Genomic DNA, 23,128 nt, shown 5'->3' on the forward strand with positions numbered 1-23,128 from the left:
TGCATAAGTTTCACATCTTTTTAGCTACCTGCTGCTTCATTTTAAAGTTACTTACTTTGTGTGTTTGTGTTTTTTGCTTCCTCCCTCTGAGTGCTTTTCCTACCTTTGTGATAGTCTGCCCCAGTCTTATTACTTATTTATTTATTGATAACACCACCCTATCTCCTTCTGCTCACATCCGCAACCTCGGTGTGATATTTGACAGCAACCTCACTTTTGAACCCCACATTAATCAGATCACCAAAACTGCCTATTTCCATCTCCGCAACATCGCCCGTCTCCACCCCTTCCTCTCTTTCTCAGCCGCTGAAACCCTCATTCATGCCTTCGTCACTTCCCGCCTTGACTACTGCAATAGCATTCTCTTCGGCTCCACCTCCAAAGTTCTCAATAAACTTCAACTCATTCAAAACTCTGCTGCCCGACTCCTCACCCGAACCTGTTCTCACGACCATATCACCCCCGTCCTGCAGAACCTCCACTGGCTCCCCATTTCACACCGCATCCAGTACAAACTGCTTCTCCTCACCTTCAAGTCCATCCATAATCTTGTCCCCTCTTACCTTACCGATTTGCTCCTCCCCGACACCCCCCCCAGGAATCTCCGTTCCTCCCACACAAACCTCCTTTCCATCCCGCACAGGACCAGCCGGCGACATTGGGGGGACAGAGCCTTCGCCATCGCCGCCCCCACACTCTGGAACTCCCTCCCCCATGCCCTCCGTGACTGCACCAACCTCAACACATTTAAATCCCTTTTAAAGACTCACCTTTTTAGATTTGCTTTCCTTAAGTGATTCTGTATTTTATCTTGAACTTGTTTTACTATCTATTGATTTTAATTAACAGTTTTGTTTTATCTTATTGTATTTTATGTACAGCGTCTTTGAGTTTTTGGAAAAGCGCTTTATAAATAAAATTTATTATTATTATTATTATTATTATTATTATTATTATTATTATTATTATTATTATTATTATTATTATTATTATTATTATTATTATTATTATTATTATTATTATTATTATTATTATTAGTTTCACCTGCGTCTGGCTTCCCAGTTCCTGGTTGTTTTAATTATGATAACATGTCTCCTTGCTTCCATGGCCCAAAATCCCAATCTTCCCCCTGAGGACTGAGCATTACATCCTCACAGAGTCAAGTATGTGAACTCATGAGGGCTCAAAATGACATAAAAAGGCGGAGTGGGACAGCGAGTGATGGCAAAGGTCGCTTGAAAACAATGAATTGCATTAAAAAAACAAAAGGGAGTTTAGACTCATGTTTTATTTGCAGTTTGATCATCTGCTCAGTTCATTACTCCCTGTTTATGACATTACAGTGTTTATAGATTTTAGAAAATTACCAAAAGTCAGGAACATCATGCACCATTAAAACCCTATAGTACACGACTTTCACCCGCCCGGATGTTGGCAGATATGTGGCCACATGTTAAAACATCTGTATTAGAGCATTTATGCATTTGACTATATGATAATGGGACAGAACTGAGCACTCAGACATTTAGCGTAAATATGCCTCAAAGTCCATGAGTTCTTAAGTGTGCAGACTGGGAATGGGCCCCTAAGTCGAATCTCTTCCTCATGTCTGAGCTCCTTCCAGCAAGTTGTAAGAGAGATTTGAGGAAGAGATGTGAGGATGCGCATGTGTTTCAATCAAAGTCTCAATGTGAAACAATACAAATAGCAAATCGGAGAGGCTGCAATTTAGGACGTGTGAGGTATGGCAATTAAATAATTAGCCTAATGCTGTCATTTCAATTTAAGTTTTATTTCATTTCAGTGAAAGTCTCATGAGCTATTCATGTTTCCCACTCATCAATATTTATTATATGTAGCCACACTGCATACATTTTGCAGCACCCCTGACAAACAGTTCTGTGGCAATCACACTTTTGCTGATGTTCAATGTCATAATGCTCCATCGTGGATTTTAAATTTACTATACAGTGAATACTGCCCTAGTAAAAGGGGGAACAATTTTCAGGTCACAGTACAAGAGATGATGTAAGGAAGTATAAGTCAGTACTATGACAAACACACACTGTCCTGCCCTGTGAGTTGTCAGTTCTTCTGCACACCTTCTTTAGTCACTGCTTGTCTCCCTGCATCTGTGAACGATTCCCTGTGTCTTTGCTTGCCACTATTCGTTTTACCTTTTACTTTTCTCTTACTTGTTTCTTGCTCGTTGCTTAGACCCTATTTTGAGGGACTTGACCTTTGCTGGACAACGCCTCATTGTTTTTGCTGTACTCTTCAGCTACCTTCGGTTGTAGTTCCGTTTCCTGCTAGCTTTTGTGTCTTCACCAGTAAGTTTTTATTTAAATTTATTCTTTTGCTCCGTTTACCTGCTCTTGCATAATGTGCCCTGAACAGTGAACAGAACAAAAATAGACTAGAGCTTAGCAGATACACATAGACTATAACATAAAAATCAGGATCAAGTTTCTACTGAAAGCTGGCAGATAAATTGTTAAGAAATACCAGCTAAGAAAAAGAAAACATTAATGCAAAATGTATTTCTACACCCCAGGTGGAAAAAAAAAGTATTTTCACAACATTTTTGGATAGCTCACCTCAGCTTCAGCAAGATAACCTGCCTCACTGCCCTGCTCCATGCCAGTCTGGACACACTGCACATTAACACAGAAAACAGAGTGACACACGTAACGATAACATCATATGCTATTGTATATATCTTCTGTTTCTTCCCATTTGTGAGGGCCTTACCTCAATGATTTTTTCTGGAGCCGGGTAGAGATTTTTAGTTTGTTTCTGAACCCTCTCACTGACAGTCTTGTAGATCTTTTTCCTCACTGGACCAAGTTCCATCACTGCATCCTGCAGCTCTGCACAGACACACAATCACAGCTTACAGGTGTGGACAATTTTTGTGTTAAACATGTTTTAGAGCCTGCTCTGTATTTGTGAGAGGCTCATAGTATTTTTCAATGAGAGGCTATCACAGACATATTTTACAGTGAATGTGTTAGCTAATTGGTTAACTACAACCAGATTCCAAAGTCTGGCATCTATGCATACATGTTCTATCTTTTGGGAATAAAGCTGGTGTTTTTGGCAAAACAGCAACATTCAAGCTAAAACAAAAATATTAAAGTATTTGCCTGATGAAGGTCTAGCAATAAAATGTTGCCCCAATAAATGTATCTCGCTCAGACAGTGTGCAGGAGTCTGACTCTTTCAGCTATGCTCGTCCCTCACTCACGCACCTGATTCATTTAGCCTTGGATGTACAGGTTATCATTGGCTTACTTTAAAAGGGAGGAAAAATTAAATACCTCCTTATTCTCCAGCAATGTCTGGACTTACAAGGACAGAAGCATCTTTTTGTTTCCCTTCTAAACAGCTTTAAGCAGGGTTCACCCTGGATAAGTTACCAGTCTATCACAGGGCCACATGTTTTCAGACTGTGTGAGGAAGCCAGAGAACCCAGAGAAAACCCACGCTGCAGAGGGAGAACATAGAAAATCCATACAGTTTTGAACCACAGACCTTTGAGTTGTAATGTAACAGTGCTAACCACTTATCAGAAAAAAAGGGGATCTGTGGAAAGGGAAAAGTCACTCCTAATTTGAGAACATCTGCATCATGTCAATGTAATAAGATCTGACAGAGTTATGATTCCAAGAAGCAGTTGTGGTAATCGAATCCTAATGGTTTTAAAATGCACCTCACTCAGTATCTTTTCCCTCACAGTTCAAATGTTGCTGCTTGTCTTCAATGAAAATGTGTGTATCTGGATGGGATCCTCCAAAGTTAGCAGTTGATAACCAGCCTTGTTATACTATGTGAACCAGCCAGAACACCAATGTTCACTATCAGGAAACCCAAACTGCCCATGTAGAGCCTCTTTCAGGGCCATTTTCTAGGGAGAAAAATATGCCAGTGTCGATTGGTTCTTCTGAGTGGCCCTGAAAAACTGCTGGACAGTGGCCAACACTGATTGGTTGAACTCAGAGAAGACAGCAAGTGCCATTTTTTCTGCATTCTCAATATCCTTTGTAAGTATCAGTCATCTCCTCTCTAAGATCACCATCTTAAAAGCAAAATTCAGCTAATGGGCTAACATGACAAACCCCTATTGTTCTATTTCCTACATATTCATTGAAGTTACATTCAGTTGCAACTATTTGTTGCTGTTTTGAGACACTCAGAGTTAATGTCGCGATGGAAGCTGTCAAACCCTACACTGCAAATGATCCTAACCAGAAATGCTTATAGGGCAGATGACAAGACTGCTCCTGTAAACTCTGGTGCCACTTCATGCCTGCCCCAAGTTTTTGCAGTGGAAAGCTATCTATGTGCTTGACACTAGAAGTGAACAAAATTTTCTGAGACGACACCATCCACAACACAAGTTTAGTAATCAACTGATTTTGGTGGTATTGCATGGTTTGAATTATTGGCTACTGAAAAAAACCTAATCCTAAACTTAATGTCCATACTTAAATCTTAGGAGATTCATATATTTGGAAGTGGTAAAATATTAGTGTTCAGAATACTGTGAGCCTAGAGGCTGTAGTATGCATCATGAGTTTTTAAAGCTTTTGCTTAAAGATGTGCTATGAATGAATAGTACTAATACTAGAATGACAGCTGAAAAGTTTTTTTGGACTTATATCTGTTCAAACAATACAGGACACAGCACTGCAGCATGCTGAAAAAAGAAGCGCCTCAGCTAACTGCATAGGCTCTGTTGAAAGAGTATTATCAGAAGGTTGGTATGTCACATCTCAACAAGCAGATTGCTTCATGGTGCAAGTCCCTGGTGAGATTAGGGCAACTAGCATAAACCAGTCTTCACTCACTCTGCATGAAGCTTTTCTCCTTGGTAAGGGGAATCTTTTTGTTGGCGATTTCCTTGGCAACACCCACTGCAACTTCTTCAAGGTACTCCATAGTCCTCTCCTCTGCAGGTTTCAGACCAGGACCTGGAATAAATTAATTCACAGAGCACAGACAAACAACGAAATCCGAACATCAATTTACTCACTTTTTAGCTTCTTAAAAGAGTTCAGATTCCTCCCACCCTGCCCCAGAAGTTTTCAGCAGAAAACCAGTGTTCTATTTCTCTTGAGGTACAATGAAGAAATGTCACAATGCAGACCATACCCAGAGGATCCACAAGCTGGTGCACTAAACCCATCTTCTTAGCTTTTTCAGCCCTGATGTTCTTGCCTGTCAGCATCATGTCAAAGGCTCCAGGGAGACCCACCTACACTTGTCCAACAGAAGGAATGCAGATATTGTGAGCTGATATTGGCCCAAATGAGCCTCTTGACCTTAATATACTCCAGTGTAACTCAGTAGCCACCAGCACAAGACTGTGGCACTGCTTTCATGCCTTTAACTGAGTAACTGATTAATATGTGTGTGTGTATGTATACCATTTTAGGCAGTCTCTGAGTGCCGCCTGCTCCAGGCAGCAGTCCCAGCATGACCTCTGGTGTCCCCAGGACAGTTTTGTTGCTTTTTGTGGCAACTCGGTACTGGCAGGCTATCGCAAGCTACAGAACAAGTAACAAGATCAGGACTTATTGTTCAAATCTCAGGCCGCAGAAGCATTATTTTTTTTATCCCTAATCTAACTCAGTCTGTCACACCCACACACAGTGTCGTACCTCGAGGCCTCCACCCAGGCATGAACCATGGATGGCAGCGACAATAGGGATAGGAGATTTCTCAATCTTCTCCAGCATCTTTTGACCTTCCCTAGAGAGACAGGTGACCTCCTCACTGCTCTTACAGGCCTGGATCATTCTGAGAGGGAAGAGAACATTTTTTAAGTTTAATTATTCAAAAGATCAGTTCAATTCAATAAGCATGTGACACATAATCAATTTGCCCGAATTCTTATTGACTTTTGTTTAAAATGTTATGTGTGACTTTCTTTACAAACTCTGTTTGCTTGCACTTTTTCACTATTCCACTGTGGTTTCAACCGCATACAAGTGAAGGAGTGACCACACACACACACACACACACACACACACACACACACACACACACACACACACACACACACACACACACAAGCATTACAAATCCTTCTTCAATGTCTAATAATCCTACTTGATATCTGCCCCGGCAATGAAGCAGCCAGGTTTTCTGGAGATGAAGACAGCACTTTTTACGCCCCCATTCGACCAGATCTCCCCCATAACCTCAGTCAGCTCCGACTGCATCTGCAATGACAGTGTGTTCACCTGCACACACACAAACCCATACACATAAATGCACACATCCTGATTAATCATGTCACATCTGTCAGTGTTAGACTGAGACAGGGACAGGTAGTCAAGACTGTCACAAACATAATCTCTCTCTCTGACACATATGTACTGTCTCATACTCTCTTCCACAAACACACACCCACACAGATAGACGCACACACCTTGGCTGTTGGATCATTGAGTCGTATAACTGCCACATCATCCTTGAGCTCATAGCTGACATGTGTTCGGGCTTGATGGAGAGAACAGTAAAAAAGATGAGAGACAGTCAATCAGCGGGCCACCGCTATTGCATTATGCTAATTTCTGCTAGTTTAACACTATCCCTGGAGAATGTAAATACCACGATACAACTACACTTAACCATTGGGAATACACTTAGGTATATTGGGAACTGTTGGGACTCAGTAGGCCACAAAAGCCTGTCACCAGCTGAATTGTGACTAAATGAAAAGTGCATGTTTTTAAATAAACTAAATCCCAAGAACAAATCTATGTGTGGCATAAGGGTGAAATACAGACAGTGAACTACCAAACTGCTCGTGGCTACTCTTCACAGTCAGGGTATGCACTGTCTGACTGGTGGTATCTATGATGTTCACTGATATCATCATTGGTCCCATCACTTGGTAAGCAGTGTGCTTTATTCAGGGCTTATACAAATACCACTTATCAGTAATCAAGGAGATCAATAACCACTATATGGAACTAATATATTTTTGCAGTAAAAACGAAAATCTTGGTGTCAAAATTTTGAATTACACAACCTCCAACACTATTTTTTTTAAATGCCTGTTTATTTATTTTCCATCAGTTTATTTAAAACTGAACTTTTCAACATTTTTTTCTTCATAGATTGCGTGTAATCAATCAGACAGTGCTGTGGGCAGGACACTTGGCAAGACAACAGATTGACTACAGCTAGAAAGGACTGGCACATTTTTGAAGGAATGTGTTCTTATATTATATCTGTTTGAAAAAATCCTAATTATCAGAAAAATGCTGAATATCAAATCAAGTAAATGGCCAGGCCAATAATAAATCGATCCCTAGTAAGCAATACACCTCAGGACAGGGACTTTGAAGTTACTGACATCTAGTAGCACTGTGAAGCAGATTTTAAGTGAGTGGTCCTCTGTTTTGCTTGTCCTGTGTACGTCCATGCTGGTTGGTCGTCAGCCCATGTTTAGCTTTTTTCATACTGTCGTCACTCTGTGGTCTTGAGCAATGTCCCTCCCACAGCACCATCTGACTGGTTACATGTAATGAGTAATATCCTGTCAACACTGAAGGAGAAAGTTCTCTTTCAATTAGACATATGTAAAACACTTTAACAACGTTTTGTGTTAGAGTTTTGTCAAGTGTAAATTTTGATACCAAGATATCTTTCATACTAAGATTTTCATTTTTCCTGCTAATATTTATTAGTTTCAAATGTCTGTTATCGGTCTCCGTCATTAGTTATATTTAGAATTAGTATCGGCCCTAAAAAAACCTATCAGCTGACCCCTAATGCTGGTGATACACTCCTCATGGTGGTTTCACACTGATATATAGATGGCAGCAATGAGTTAAGATACACAGCAATAATTCAACATGGCAGGGAAGAAGAACAAGGCAGATGGTAAGAATGAATTGTAGCAATACAGGTTTCAAATAAAACAGTTTTGCAATGTTTGGTGAGGACAGGAAAGCCTTCAGTATGTCTGTTAGCCCTAAAGGATGGCTACAACATGTTTTCAAGAGTCAACACTGTATGCAAACATAAATTTTGAGTATATATAGAGGAAAACTCCTCAGGGCAGCTGCAGATCAGTAGTGATATTGACAATCCAAAGAAAGGTTTGCAACGTTACCATTTATGCAAACTTAGAGGGGGAAAAAAACTGCAGGATTATGTTTCTGGGTATGGTATGGGACATCTACCTGTCTCTTTAAACTTTTTAAAACCTGATTTTGGAACAATGTTCAAGTAAAATCTAAATATTATTAAATGATTTGATATGTGTGTAAATCATTAGCGTGACCTCATTAATAAGTGTATATTCGGAGGACAAATCACCATCTAAATCTTTCTTTACCTGCCCATGATGAAGACACTGAGAGGTTTCGGCTGATATGACCTAAGAACAGAGAAAGATATGGAGTGATGCTCCAGTCAGTCAGAGATGAGCAGATAAACATACATTGGATTGTACTTGAGACTTGAATTTACAGCTGCAAGACACACATTTATTGAAATTGCTGATTAAGCTGAGACTGATACTATGGCTCAACACCTTCAGAGAAACTGTGAAAAATCCCTTTCTGCTAAGGAATTGTCCTCAGACTGTTTGGTTTCTTAAATTAACAGTACATAAAAACAACAATATCCAATGAAAAGCAGCAGATACTAGATATTAGACTTGAACTGAAACAATTCTTAGTTGATTGACAGAAATATACTCAGTGGGTACTGTAATATATTTAGCCATTTAGTCAGCAAAAAAAAAAAAAAAATTCAGGTACAACATTCTCAAACACCAGGAGTTGCTGCTTATCTTAGTCATGTATAACAGTAAAGTGAATACCTCAATCATTTATATATTGATGTCCCAAAGTATCAGTATCTTTGACAAAGATCAGTAATGATAAAGCTGTTAGTTGTTGCTCAACATTTGACAAAATGAAACCAGAGAAAATGTAAACAATTGCTCAAATATTGAAATTGTTTGTGATAATTTTATTAGAGTCGTTATTACTTCATTGATGACTAATTCATTTCACTATTCAAGCTATTTATTTCCAGTGTGTGCAGCCAGAACTTTCAGTACATAATAGTCCTGTATCATCTGTGCAATGTGCTACACCTGAATGAAATGCACTATACAGTAATGTACCAGCAATTCATGATAGCTTTTAATCACCTAAGTAGGAATATTAAACAACCACAGTGCGGTCCATTTAAAGAACAATTTACCAAATAATTTTACCCAGTTTAAAAAGAAAAACATTGACATTTGAAAGCCAGCTGCTGTCACAAAGTAGCATTTTTGAAGAATACAATAAAAAAAAAAACAATGCCAAGACCAATATAAATGCCTCCAATAAAGTTGACGTTAAATTGTTAATTTCGTATCACATACCTGAGAATAAATGATATTTGCTAGTTGCAAAGGTGGAAAAAACGCAGGCTGCTCGACTAACTGCCATCTTCACTGAAGTATTCACCTGAAACTTCAGCTCACAGCGTACACCAATAATACTGTGACCGTCGGGGGCGCAAGAGGGTCGTTTGCTCAGAAACAGGAAAAGGACCTCACATCCGGCTGAGCATCGCCTTAGCATAAAATGTTACTGTTTTAAATAGCAATTTTTGCTTTCAGCAAATTTACGTAATTTTGATGCTATAAAATAATTTGAAATCAAACTAGCTCTTTAATATTATTAGGTATGTAATGAATATTTTGTAAACTTTTTTTCAGGCACATTTTTGGTCAGCTTGATCGTTGAGTAGGTCCTCAAATGTGTTTTTTGTAGTCCTGCAGAGTCTGGCCGATCGTCCGACAGAGAACTGGTGCGAGCAACGACACAACACAAAAACAAGTAAGCTGGAACTCTGTAGTCAGTGTTAATGATAAAAGCAGAAAGAGAAAAGGCGCTATATGAACTCTGCACACGCGTTCCTTCATTCCAGGCCTGGTGACAGTTTACTGTTAGTTAAACTTAAGCTAACATTTAGCTAGCTAGGTTTATTAGCTGCACCCAGCGTCCAGTGTCATTCCTTGACATTGTTGCTGTTATTTTTGATTGTTTTAAACGTTACTTGAAGGAGTAAAGTATTCTGTCGATCTGTAGGCAGTTTTGCTCTTTTGCAAGCCCCGTGATTGTGTATTTCTGTCACTGTCATTCTTCTGCTTGAGAATCTAGGTGAAGGGTCAGAGACGGGGAAGGGGGTGGCAGGGTGACCGTCAGTGATATGTCTCATTGACCCACATAATAAGAAAATAAGTAACATAAATGCTATCAAGAAATTTATGGCTTATTTGCCTTTTAACGGGTAGCTGCTTGTCCGTAAGGTTATATTTAGCATGTGTATGCGTTGCACATTGAGTTCGCCCTATTCACCAGCTGTTGTCCATAATAGATGGTATATATTAATTGAAGCTGAATGCAAATGACCCATCATGTTTGATCCCATATTTTTTGTCACCAAATCTATGTAGTCATACGACAGAGTTGACTAATTATAAACAGTCAATCAGGGATGGTTTATTACGTCTAGTGTGGGTCAGACATTCACATCACAGCTGAACTTTTGCCTACAGAAGTGGATCTGCGTATTACCTGGGAGTGTGGTTATGTCACACTCTAGGCTGAACAATCCCGTGATAATAATGATGGCACATAAACAGTGTACTTCAGAAGTGAACTTCTACATCTCTGTACAAGACCACTTGAATGTCAGACGGTTCAAAATTGTCACCTTTCAGTAACTGCATCTGAGTTGAAGTCGAGTATTTCCTCTCATGAAAAATAACTTTGCTTTGCAAAGACTATATTGAAAATACATGCCTCAAAATAAAAGTTGAGTACAAAAATAAATACACTTGAGATCACTGAGGCACAAATGAAATCTGTGATCATTAAAATAAAATTGTCTGTACTTGTGTTTTCCACTTAATCTAACTGCATGATCATAGCTATGAAACGCTACCAGAACTTTCTCAGTTTGGACCTATGATCTATATCTATCTGCATATCTGCATCATGGTTCCACACTCAAGAGAAGTGTTAGAGGAACTGAAAAATCTGATAGTCAAACATAGCAAAGATGGAAAAAGATATGAGAGGATCAGTGGCCAACTAAAAATCAGTGGAAACACAGTTGCAGCAGTAATCACACGGTTATAGAATAGGCCATAGTACTGTCCTCTTTAAAATATGTATATTTTAAAATATATTAATTAATAAAATGTTGAGGTAAAAGACATTTATTCATGTTTTGCATGAACCTGCCTAGGACTACCACGGTGAATGTCTGGCGCAAGCAGTGGAAACAGCTGCGATAACGTAAGGATACTGTACTGACAGGATAACTCCCAGTCTGTTAAAGCTTGACAGAAAGGAATATTCCAGAATGGTATAGATCCAAAGGACACTGCCAAAATCACACAAGATTTTCTAAAGAAGAAAAAAGTGAAAACTAAGTATGTTACCTGACTTGAATCCAATATAAAACTTTTGGGGTGTTTTGAATAGAAAGGTGGAGCAACACAGTCCCTCCTGCATAGAGCAGATGGTAAAGATTGTCATCTTTCCAGAAATGTGTTAAGCGCTGCTATCTTTCATTGAATTATTTGATACTTAAGTGAGATTGCACAGTGGTGTACTCACTTCTGATGTGTACTGTACACATGGATGGTGCACTTTCAGGAATAAAGTAAAAATTGCACGTGCATTCATACACAGAAACTCAAGTATTCCGCAATTTTTCTGAAGAAATCCTGAAATATCAGGAGCCTATATGTTCTTATAATATTTTTAAAGCATTGAATGAAACCTCCACTGAAACAATTTTTCTCCTTCTAGAACATAATGGCTTCCATGTTGCTGAACTCCATGCGGAGCTGCTCTGTCAGCCACTCTTGGGCAATGCGATTTGGTAAGATGTCTTCTTCCTCAGTTGTTCAACAGTTTAACAAATTCTACAATATATCTATACCATGGGAAAAAAATCTCTTCCGAACAACAGAGGATATAGAAATACAAGCCACGTCACAGCGGCTTGTCATCATCAAATAATCGTTATAAAGTCATAAAGTGCTTTTAAATTGATGAGCAATATTTTTATATTTTTCTCTGTGTGTCTCAGGTGCACGCTCTCTCAGTGCGACGGCCCCACTTCAGGCTCAGGGTAAGTTATTACTCTGAGTAGAAGTCCACATTGTTGTCGTGTATGGATTACATAGTTTTACATTTTAGCTGCACATCAAATCCTTGAATTTATTTACCTTCCTCTAGTAGGTGAATTCTTATTCACAAGTGTTAATCTATCAACCTATTACTGTTTCTAATATTCCTCAGTTCAAACAAAGAGCAAGAAGACACTGGCTCGCCCTGGTGTGAAGAACATTGTGTTGGTGGAGGGAGTTCGAACCCCTTTCCTGCTGTCTGGAACCACGTAAGTCTCTGCTCTTTTTTTTACGGCTTAGTTCGCTCCCTGAGCCTGTGGCCACACACATTCACGATGTTCATAAGAACACTTTTCACATTTTCTGGTGATCAGAAAAGCAAAATGAATACTTTTCATTTAAATGCTGTCTTGTCAGTGAAAACTTCATTGAAGAGTTCTCTGCCTTGAAATGAAAACTTGTCTGGTTTGTGTTTGCAGGTATGTCGACCTAATGCCCCATGACCTGGCCAGAGCAGCTCTGCAGTAAGTCTGTTGTTGTATTTATTGTGTTATCACACTAAAGAACCCACCATTAGGCAATTTATTAATGCCATAAATATATAAATCTACAGTATCAGACACTTAGAATACCATAAACCATAAAAAAGATAAAACAAAAGTTGATTTTGTTTGATTATTCATTTTACCAAAATTGAAAACATCTGGAAATCAACATGTACAACACTTTTACAAGTGCCCACAAGTGTTACCAATACTTTGAAAGAAATGGTGTCTCTACATACTACATATACATATTTTTACCACTTACATTTTTAATTTGTTCCCAGTCCTTTTCTCCTATCTGCTTTGTATGAACACAGCCTGCAGTTCAGTTCAACAAAGTTCATCCAAATAGTCACTGATGTTTTGTTATAGGACTGTTGGTCACATTCGAGTCATTAGTGGCGTCACCATTGTGCCAAGGAGCACTGAATTTTTACTTTTTTACAGTATCTGTTTAGTGTAAGCAGTTGGTGAAGGTTTTTGTTTAAGATATGTAGAGTAAAGTGATTTTGTCGTAACATAATTCGGATAATTTTACTGACAGAACAGTGGGTCACAGATGAGTAGTTCAATAACCATTGGAAAGCAAAAATCCGACAATTCTTTCTGTTTTTACATTTTGTGGCTCTGAAGTATGCCACGATGGTCATTTATATTTCAAAGACCACATTTCTTTCAAACCAGCTGATAGGTTTGAGGGTAAGAGGGTAAGACGACTCTGAATCTCCATCTTGACTCTCAGAAAATGTGGAGATGGTGAAAGAATAAAATCACTTTTACTGCTTTCAGGTATTGATACTAAGAAAAACTCTGTGGGTCATGCAAATGAAACAAAAGCTATCACAAGCTGATATAGTTGGCAAAGTTACATAGAGTACTCTGAAAAAAACTCTATTTTTGTGTATTTGTCACAGTTTAATGTTTCAGATCATCAAGCTAATTTTAATATAAGACAAAGACAACCCAAGAAAACACAAAATGTAGTTCTTAAATAATTATTTCATTTATTGAAGGAAAAATGCTGTCCAGCCCCACCTTGCCCCCTTAGCTACCAATCTATCAAATGGTTCATTCATATCATTTTCACTTGGGTTCAGTCTCACCAGCCACACTAATATATGATTACTGCCAGACTTGTTGAATCTAAACATCACTTAAATAGAACCTCTCTGGCATTGCGAAGTAGCTGAAGGGTCTCAAAAAGCAGCACGATTCCGCCTTCGAAGGAGATTGAAGAACAGATGAGAACCAGTCACTGACATTTATCAAAGTCATTGCTGAGGCTCTGGGACTCCAGAGAACCACAATGAGAGACATTATCCACAATTGGAGAAACACGGAACAGTGGAGAACCTTCCCAGGAGTGGCCAGCCTACCAACATTTCTCCAAGACCACGTCGGCATCTAATCCAGGAGGTCACAAAAGACCCCAGACAAACTTCATAAGAAGTGTAAGGTCCGCTTGCATGATTCCACAATAAGAAAGACACAGGACAAAAATAATACCCATGGGAGAGTTGCAAGGCACAAACCACTACTGACCAAAAAGAACATAAAGGTATTTGAAAAAACACACATCTAGATGAGCCCCAAGACTTCTGGGATAACATACTGTGGACTGATGAGTCAAAGGTGGAACTTTTTGGAAGGCATGGGTCCCTTACATCTAGTGTAAAGCTAATTCTGCATTCCACAGAAGAACATGATACCAACAGTAAAATATAGTGTCGGTAGTGTGGTGGTTTGGTGCTGCTTTGCTTCCACAGGACCTGGACAGCTTGTGATGGAGCCATGAATTCTGCTTTCTACCAGAAAATCCTGATGGAGAATATCCACCATCAGTTCAGGACCTAAAGCTCAAACACAGATGGTTTATGGAGAATGACAAGGATCCAAAGCACACAAGCAAGTGCACCTCTAGGGAGCTCAAAAAGAACAAAATTAAGGTTTTGGAGTGGCCAAGTCAAAGTCTGGACTTGAATTAAATTGAGATGCTGTGGCAAGACTTTAAAAAGACAGTTCATGATCTAAAACCATCTAATGTGGCCGAATTAAAACTATTCTGTAGAGAAGAGTGGGTCATAATTCATCCATGGTGATGTAAAAGACTGATCACAAGCTGTAACAAGCATTTAACTGCTGTTGTTGCTGCCAAGGGACCAACCAGTTATTAGGTTTCAGAGAGCAATTACTAATTCACAGGGGTGATACAGGTTTTTAATGAATCTTCAGTAAATCACTATTTAAAAAATGCATTTTGCGTTGTGTGGGTTATCTGTCTAATTTTAAATAAATCTAAATATTAGTTTGATCATCTGAAGCATTTAAATGTTGAAAGTGTTTAAAAAATATATGCAAAAATAGAAGACTGATTATTTTCACAGCACGGTACATAACTTCAGTTCTATCCAGTGTAAGTGACATTCAGATGCTATGTTTAGGCAAAACTGACTGTAAATGACTTAAAGTGCAAGTTTAGACAAAGCAGAGATACACTGGAGCAATGACCTGACAGATCTGTGATGGGGTGTGTTGAGTCCATATATTTTGTTGAAAAGGTTTTGCTTTTGTCCCCTGTCAAGTAATACATTTATTCAGGAGTCAGTTTTTTCTGCTCTAATTCTATTGTCATCTCTTTCTCTGATTTTCCATTCTGTTTGTGTAGGGGACTGTTAAACAGGACAGGTGTACCCAAAGATGCTGTGGACTACATCATCTATGGAACAGTCATTCAGGAGGTCAAAACCAGCAATGTAGCAAGAGAGGTACACAGACACACACACACACCAGCACACACATTTACACTCCAAAGTGGTTATAGCATGTGACGCTTCACCTCTGTAAGCCTTGTGCTAAGCATGACTGGATACTGCATACTGGAAAACAGTCATGACCATCCTTTGCAAATGCACATTGGTAAAAGTGGTATCTGTGTGTAAAGTGCTTCCCCTTCATTTTTAACTGTGATTTTAGGCAGCAATGGGTGCAGGTTTTTCTGACAAGATCCCAGCTCACACCGTCACCATGGCTTGCATCTCTTCCAACCAGGCAATGACTTCAGGTATGCTGTAGAAAGAAGTGTCTTCACCAACCTCTTCCATTTGCTACTGGATATTTTAGGCTGGGCAATAATCATGATTATACATAATATAGGCAGTCCTACATTATAGCTGCAAAAACAGTCAGATTGTTTTATGTGATTTTTGTTGTTGTATGCTGCTGTTGTGAGAAGTGGGACTGCAAAAATCAATGCAAAACAAAAAAGCATACTAGCTTATCTTCACCTTCAAAATACTCCATCATACACAAGCATCTGGGCAGGACGGAGATGAGGAGTCATAACAAACTATTTAGATGCCTCATGACAATGATAGGGGAATAATGGAGGGGGATCCAGCAGGGGCCTGAGATCAGATGGGTGCTCATGTCATTACAGTAAGGCACATACACTATGTTAAGAACAGTAGGAAAAAAAACAGGAATCTACATGTTTATTGTTATTTTTTACATCTCCCATTATGTTTTTGTTATTGTTCCCTCTTTGTTAACCTTTATTTTCCTCTTTCTTCTGCTTCCTTCTCTCCAGCTGTTGGTCTGATTGCTGCAGGTCAGTGTGACGCTGTTGTGGCAGGCGGAGTGGAGTTCATGTCCGACGTCCCAATCCGTCACAGCCGTAAGATGAGGAAGACTATGCTGTCCCTCAACAAGGCAAAGACTCTTGGCCAGAAGCTCAGTCTCATTGGCAGCATCCGGATGGCACACCTCTCTCCAGAGGTATATATTCACTTAACCACTCTGAGTTTGTTAAATTGATTCTAAAGCTGCATGCAGCATCAAAAATGAAATTCTGCTCTTTTATCACTCACATACAGCATAGTATTTCATCCTGAATCTTTTATCGTGTGTAGCTTCCTGCTGTGGCAGAGTTCTCCACAGCAGAGACGATGGGCCACAGTGCCGATCGTCTGGCTGCTGCGTTTGGGGTTTCCAGAGTGGAACAGGATGAGTTTGCTGTGCGATCACACAGTCTGGCCAAAAAGGCACAGGAAAGTGGGCTGTTGGAGGATGTCATCTCTTTTAAAGTGCCAGGTAAACACACTGCTTCACCTTCTAAATGACACTCTCGGTGATGCACTTTAAAAAGTTAAGAGCGGGATATTGTTCTAGTTTTCTTGAATTGTATTGATGGTTGTGTTCTCAACTGTAATTGCTTACATGTTTGTAGTTAACTAATGCTATTTGTCTGTGCCTCATTGCATTCTCTGCACTGGCTTTGTTTTAAAGTTGCTAGTTAGAAGCATGTAGTGATATTGTAAGTTGTGTGTAGATGTCAAAAATGACCAATTTAACAGAAAGTTAGTTGGAAAATGTTTTTGTTTTTTTTTTCTGGCAAAATCCCCTACATTTGATTTTTTAACTGTTTACACAATATATTTCAGAATCTTAAAGCTCTACACGATCGAATTGTAAGTGGTTGGTTAATTAAAGCTGAAAAAAAAATTGGCATCACAGGGTAAAAATTCTATGATAACCCTCAAGCATATTGTAATTGAATTGGTCAGAGAATACACTAGCCATACCTGAGAAAATCAAGCCCAGATTGGAGATTTTTGCCAATCACAGGTTTTCTTTACTCGGAGCATTAAGACAATATAAAGACCTACAAAATTTGTAGTAGATCACTGCATTGGGATCCAGTAGGACCAAACACAAATGATGCGGAAGGAGGCAGTTTTAATATTGCAGTGGACAGACAAAGCAAAACTGTGGGCCCTGGGATTTACCACAGCTGTCAGGAGTCATGGTGGAGTCAACAAATGAAGCTGAAAAGAAGATGAAGCAAGATTTTAGAATACAAAAACAAAACAACAAAAGTCTTAGGTGCTGACAAATAAGAGTGTCACTTTGACCTAGTGATGGATTATGTGCACCGTTGGAGCGACCATGTCATGTCAAAAGCCACATTCGAAGCAGAATGATATACTTTGAGTTTTCTTCGTGTTATCAACTATTCAGTTATTGATCGACAAGCATGCTGATTATCAATTTAGTAATTTGTTCATGATTTGCATTGCTAGCCTATATTATCAGTCGGACATGGTGGTGCATTTGGTTAATAAATACTTAGAAATTGATAGTTCTAATCCCATGTGAAGCCTCAACTAATAGTTCAATTTCAGCTGAACTATTTATTTTGAGCAAACAGCTGCAGGAGGTAAAATGACCATACATTTGTGTCTCCCCTCCAGGCCGTGATATTGTGTCAAAAGACAACGGCATACGACCATCATCCATGGAGCAAATGGCCAAACTAAAGCCTGCCTTTATTAAACCTCATGGCACAGTCACTGCAGCCAATTCTTCTTTCCTGGTAAACACACACATCGGGCCCTACACCACTATCAATTTTTTTAATTCCTCCTTCTTGGATTTAAAATGCCGTCAGCAGAGATAGCATCTGTTTCTGTGTGTTAAGTGCAAAAAGCAAAGTACCATTACAGTTTCTTTGATGATATTCTATGTTTTTTTCAGCTATCCAAAGCTTTCTTTGCACTTTTAAATACCTTTTTATGCTTAAGAAGAAAATTGTATAGACTTGCTCAAACTTTGTCCTGATTTTCAGTGTCTGTCACACACATTGAAATGTATTCCTTAGTCTTGAACTTAAAGCGCCCTAACTCTAAGTAAACTGCTTGTTTGTGTGTTCTCAGACTGACGGTGCCTCTGCTGTGCTGATCATGTCTGAAGAGAAAGCTTTGGCTATGGGGTACAAGCCTAAAGCCTATCTCAGGTATCTGAACTCTGTTTGATAGAGCAGTCTTAATTCCATAAAACAATGCTATTTTAGGTGATATGCTCATCTACATAATTCTTTCATCCTGGCAGAGACTTCGTCTATGTTTCACAGGACCCTAAAGATCAGCTGCTTTTGGGGTAAGTGCTCTTGCTATTTTCCTGACAGAGTAAAAGCCAACTGATAATGCTTTTCTCCATTTTATTTAAAAGTGAGATTGAGGACCGTGGTTTCTTTGAAGACCAACAGTTTGACTTGTGGTTGTTTATGAGGAATGGAAAAAGAAGTTATTCTGTTTTTAGTTTCACACTTGCTGTGTTTGACTCTTTCAGGCCAACATACAGCACACCTAAAGTCCTGGAACGGGCTGGCCTGTCCATGAGTGACATCGATGTCTTTGAGTTTCATGAGGCATTCGCAGTAAGTTATCACAATAGAATACGGAAAACAACATGTTGCGAGCTTGTGTTCTGTATTAAGCTTAAGCCTCTGAAACGCAAAAGCCACTGGTGGGTCTGAAGGGCTTGTTATTCTACTAAAGAGCGCTAAAACTACACCATTCATCTGAGCACGAAACTGTAAAAACATAGACAATCTTCAGATTGTGTGGGTAATCATGCTTTAGTCATTACTGTCAGTTTCATCTGGAAAATCAACCTAAGATAAGATAGCTACTAAGATATTTCATCAGTATCACCCAACTCTACATGTCAGTTTGCAGAAACCAGATTCTGTAATAAACAAAAACATTCTGCTCTCCATGGCACAACTGAGAAGCCTTTACTCAATTGCAATCAATCTGCTTCTAGCCATGGTTGCGCTGTTTGGATAGAGATTTAGGACTTTAGTCAAGTCAAAGTCAAGTCAAACTCAGCTTTATTGTCAATTCTTCAATATGTACTTTATATTGTATTGAAAGATGAGCCTACAGTGAGTAAAAAAGTTACAGTAGCAAAAAGCACCTAGAAGCTGCTTGGGGTCAGTATGTCCATCTCCAACATCAATTAACTGGATTCTGTCAATGTGTGTGAGTGTGCCTGCCTTAATGCAACTTCACAGTGTTATGTACATACACCAATCAGCCACAACCATAAAACCATCCGTATAGGTCATCCTCATGCAACCATTCTGAGGATGTCCTGTAGTGTGTGACATTGAAATGTTGGTAAATCCTTTGGGTTCTGTGGATTGTAGGGCGGGCCCCTGTCTATATTGGGCTTATTCCTGTACATCCCATGATGCTCATTCAGATTGGGATCTGTGGAGGGTGGGTCAGCATTTTGGGATCTTTGTTTTGTTCTTGGGTGCACTGTAATGCAGTCGGGGGCTGCTGGGACCAGGGAGTGTCATTGCTCTGCTAAGGAATGTGGCAAAGTTTTTTTTTTTTTTTTTTTTTTTTTTTTTTTTAAATTATCCCTTATTAATCCCACGAGGGGAAATTCTGATTTTCGCATATCTCCCCAATTGGGGTAGTCAGAGCGACGGGTCAGCCGCGGTACAGCGCCCCTGGAGCAGGAAGGGTTAAGGGCCTTGCTCAAGGGCCCAACAGTGGCCACATCGGGGCTTGAACCTCTGACCTTCTGATCAGTAGTCCAAAGACTTAACCATTGCGCCACCACTGCCCCTTTGTGATGATCGCCGTACATTTGTCAGTCTGTCCTTCTGTCTGTGCGCAACATTACTCAAAAACGGACTAACGGATTTGAATGAAATTTTCGGGGAAGGTCAGAAATGACACAAGGACCAAGTGATTAGATTTTGGCAGTGATGCAGCTTATAGTCTGGATCCATGGATTTGTTGAAGATTTCTGAATCATTGCGAGACAGTGGTTACTGTAACTATGACAACAAGTGAACGGTATGTCAGCTGCTTGCTGATGATCACATGATTACGATCCTACTACAAATCCTCCGCTGCGGACTTATCAGGACTTATCCATCGGAAATCATACAACGACTGAGCAGCCTTGGTGAAGGACTGGCTCTCTGAGTACTTTTCTTGTCGTAGAATGTGATTGGTTTACAACAACGTTTAGGTGGGTGCTAAGTGTCAAAGTAACATCCACATGACTATCAGGGACCAGGATTTCCCAGGAACATGTTGTAATGTAATGACATAATCAGTGTTATTCACTTCACCTCAAAGTGGTCTTAATGTTGTGGTTGTTCAGTGTATGTTCCTCACTTGCTGGAGTACAACTTGGCAGGACTGCTTCATATTCGCCCTGTTGAATCAGAAGAAATCAATCTTAATCGTGGTTTCTATGGTAACTCTGTTGATATATACTTGTGTGTTTTCCAGGGTCAGATAATGGCAAATCTGAAGGCTATGGACTCAGACTGGTTTGCTCAGACATACATGGGCAGGAAATCAAAGGTAAAGATAGCTGATGGTCAGCTGCACTTTTTCTCACAACAGATCCATGCAGCACATCTGATGTTTGCAACGTACTGCAAGAGATGTATGCAATTTTTGGCCAAGATAATCAATTTAATGTGAAAGTATTGTACCGCAAAATGTATTTTTTTTACTGGTATTTTTGTGGTAACATTGTAACTTCATTAAATTTATACCCAAGATTGTAGATATAGATTTTCAAATTGAAAGTTACTTATCTGACCTAAAGCCTGAATTTTGATGGTATAGGTGTAAATATCACTCCTGACTTAATGCCTGTTGTGTGTGCAGGTTGGAACTCCTTCCATGGACAAGTTCAACCTGTGGGGAGGTTCTCTGTCTTTGGGTCACCCGTTCGGTGCCACTGGCTGCAGACTGGTAACCACAGTGGCACACCGGCTGAAGAAGGAGGGAGGACAGTACGGACTGGTGGCAGCTTGTGCTGCTGGAGGACAGGTAACGGCACAAACTTTTTTGTTTCTATCTGTCCTTTTTTCAGATCCTAGCTTTCTGGGGAAATGTGACCTTCACTGTAATATTTTTGTCTTGTGTGCTCCAAATAACATGACAATGTTCTCTAGTATCATGTGACTGGGAACTGAAAAATTATTTCTTCAATATTTCCCATTTTTGTGGTCTTTTCTTGTGTTTCCCAGGGGCATGCCATGGTGATCGAGGCCTACCCACAGTAACAGAACACCATCTGCAACTAGATCTTCATCTTCATTACAACGGCTAAACAAACACACACTCACATCTGGACAACCGAGTGTACATATTAGCACCATTTTGCCTTCGTCAGAATAAGAGTCAGATGCAGTATGTGGGTGTTTGAAAGATCTTGTTTAAATTCATTGCTTAGAGGCTTTAAATTAAAACAGAATGTTGTTGAGGTGCGTTTTGTCTGCACAGTAACTGAATCTAATGTAATATAGCAAAGTTGAAGCACTCAGCTGGAGCCACAGTGATCCTAATGTTTATATACGCTGTACTATTTCTTTTTATTGCGAACTGTTCGAATTAAATGTGCCAGTTTGATGATGGCCATGTTGACATCAGGCATTTCTGGATCTGTTGTTGTTTCTTTCACCTTTTTCACAGCAGACATTCTGACTTGAAAAGCTCAGGTATAACTAACATGAATGATGGCTACGTTCTGTTCTGTGTCATCATTTGTGGAGTTAAAATGCATCTGTTGTTAAAAGCAATAATAGTAGAAATTCAAAGAATCCAACTTCTAAAATTTGAATATTTGCAAGTATTGTTTATCAAACAGAAGCAGTGATTTAGGACATTTGAAAAAATAAAGTACACTTTAAATCATAGTAGGTCAAGAAGAAGCCACTGAAGAAATATGCTGTAATGCCCTCCAAATTTCACCAAAAACAAGGTTGTAGGCACCTCAAGTTAACAGTAGAGAAATGATATTGACAGTAATCCTGACTCTTTGTGTTTATGATTATGAAAAAGGGACTTCAAAACTTGGATGATATGCAACAATTAAAAGCAATGTGTTAACAATTTAATGCTCAAAACTCTGTTAATTTATTTCATAATGGATGGGCTTTAGTCTGATTTAATTAAAAGTGGGTTGCCCACATAAACAACAACCCCACTGCCATCAGCACATTTTCATTCAAATATTCATCCCTTATTAATCTCATCTTAGTTAACTGATCCCCAGCCACTCAAACCAGTACGAAAAGACAAAAATACAGAATTCTATCATGTTGTAGAAACAAACCTGTTCTAACTTTGAAAAAGATGTTTTAAAATGACATTTAGATCAGGTCATTCATATCCAAATTTAAAATGTTTCTAGTAATCAGACAAAGATTTAATTAACTGCATTTATTAGGGCTCCAATTAATGATTATTTTAATTTTCTTCATTAATTGTTTAGTTGTTTGGTCTCTAAAATGTCAGAAAATGGTGACAAATGTTGACAAAGCCAAAGATGACTAATGTTTTTTTTTCACAACCCGAAGGTATTTAGTTTGCTAGAGGTGGAAAGAAATGGGGAAAATGCCCACACTTAAGTGGCTCCAATCAGAATTTTTACTTTTTTCTACAAGAATTACTCAATTTTCAAAATAATTGATTAATAGCTGACAACTAATTAGTTAATTGTTGCAGCTCTAGTCACATGCGGAAACACTGCTACTCTGTGATTTTACTTTTTCTGTGACATTTTGACAACATGGTTGAAAGAATCTGCACTC

At 39.1% G+C, this 23,128-nt stretch overlaps 2 protein-coding genes across 3 annotated transcripts in view; one reads left to right on the plus strand and one right to left on the minus strand.

Moving 5' to 3' along the window:
• Window positions 1–9,521, minus strand: part of hadhaa (hydroxyacyl-CoA dehydrogenase trifunctional multienzyme complex subunit alpha a) — an 18,731-nt gene extending 9,210 nt beyond the window's left edge. Inside the window, exons 1-10 of the mRNA XM_023299700.3 lie at window positions 9,401–9,521; window positions 8,357–8,398; window positions 6,437–6,507; window positions 6,115–6,248; window positions 5,664–5,802; window positions 5,430–5,549; window positions 5,155–5,257; window positions 4,851–4,973; window positions 2,752–2,870; window positions 2,598–2,654 (exon numbers count right to left, since the gene is read on the minus strand). Coding sequence (XP_023155468.2) covers window positions 2,598–2,654; window positions 2,752–2,870; window positions 4,851–4,973; window positions 5,155–5,257; window positions 5,430–5,549; window positions 5,664–5,802; window positions 6,115–6,248; window positions 6,437–6,507; window positions 8,357–8,398; window positions 9,401–9,467 — 975 coding nt within the window. The 5' untranslated portion in view covers window positions 9,468–9,521. The remainder of the gene's footprint in view (window positions 1–2,597; window positions 2,655–2,751; window positions 2,871–4,850; window positions 4,974–5,154; window positions 5,258–5,429; window positions 5,550–5,663; window positions 5,803–6,114; window positions 6,249–6,436; window positions 6,508–8,356; window positions 8,399–9,400) is intronic.
• A 273-nt stretch (window positions 9,522–9,794) lies between these two features.
• hadhb (hydroxyacyl-CoA dehydrogenase trifunctional multienzyme complex subunit beta) lies at window positions 9,795–21,968 on the plus strand. 2 transcript variants are annotated; one of them, XM_035943607.2, is made up of 16 exons: window positions 9,795–9,860; window positions 11,847–11,919; window positions 12,130–12,171; window positions 12,342–12,438; window positions 12,649–12,693; window positions 15,380–15,479; window positions 15,688–15,775; window positions 16,301–16,488; window positions 16,623–16,803; window positions 17,964–18,085; window positions 18,426–18,505; window positions 18,601–18,648; window positions 18,841–18,928; window positions 20,811–20,885; window positions 21,198–21,362; window positions 21,563–21,968. In XM_035943607.2, the coding sequence occupies exons 2-16, from the start codon at window positions 11,853–11,855 to the stop codon at window positions 21,596–21,598; spliced, it is 1,422 nt and encodes a 473-aa protein (XP_035799500.2). In that variant the 5' UTR covers window positions 9,795–9,860; window positions 11,847–11,852; the 3' UTR covers window positions 21,599–21,968. The 2 variants fall into 2 exon arrangements, with proteins under 2 accessions (XP_035799500.2, XP_054872226.1); XM_055016251.1 differs by lacking the exon at window positions 9,795–9,860 and adding an exon at window positions 11,272–11,327.
• Window positions 21,969–23,128: the final 1,160 nt, after the last annotated feature.

The sequence above is a fragment of the Amphiprion ocellaris genome, chromosome 12 (genome assembly GCF_022539595.1).
Source record: "Amphiprion ocellaris isolate individual 3 ecotype Okinawa chromosome 12, ASM2253959v1, whole genome shotgun sequence".
Classification (NCBI taxonomy): Eukaryota; Metazoa; Chordata; class Actinopteri; family Pomacentridae; genus Amphiprion; species Amphiprion ocellaris.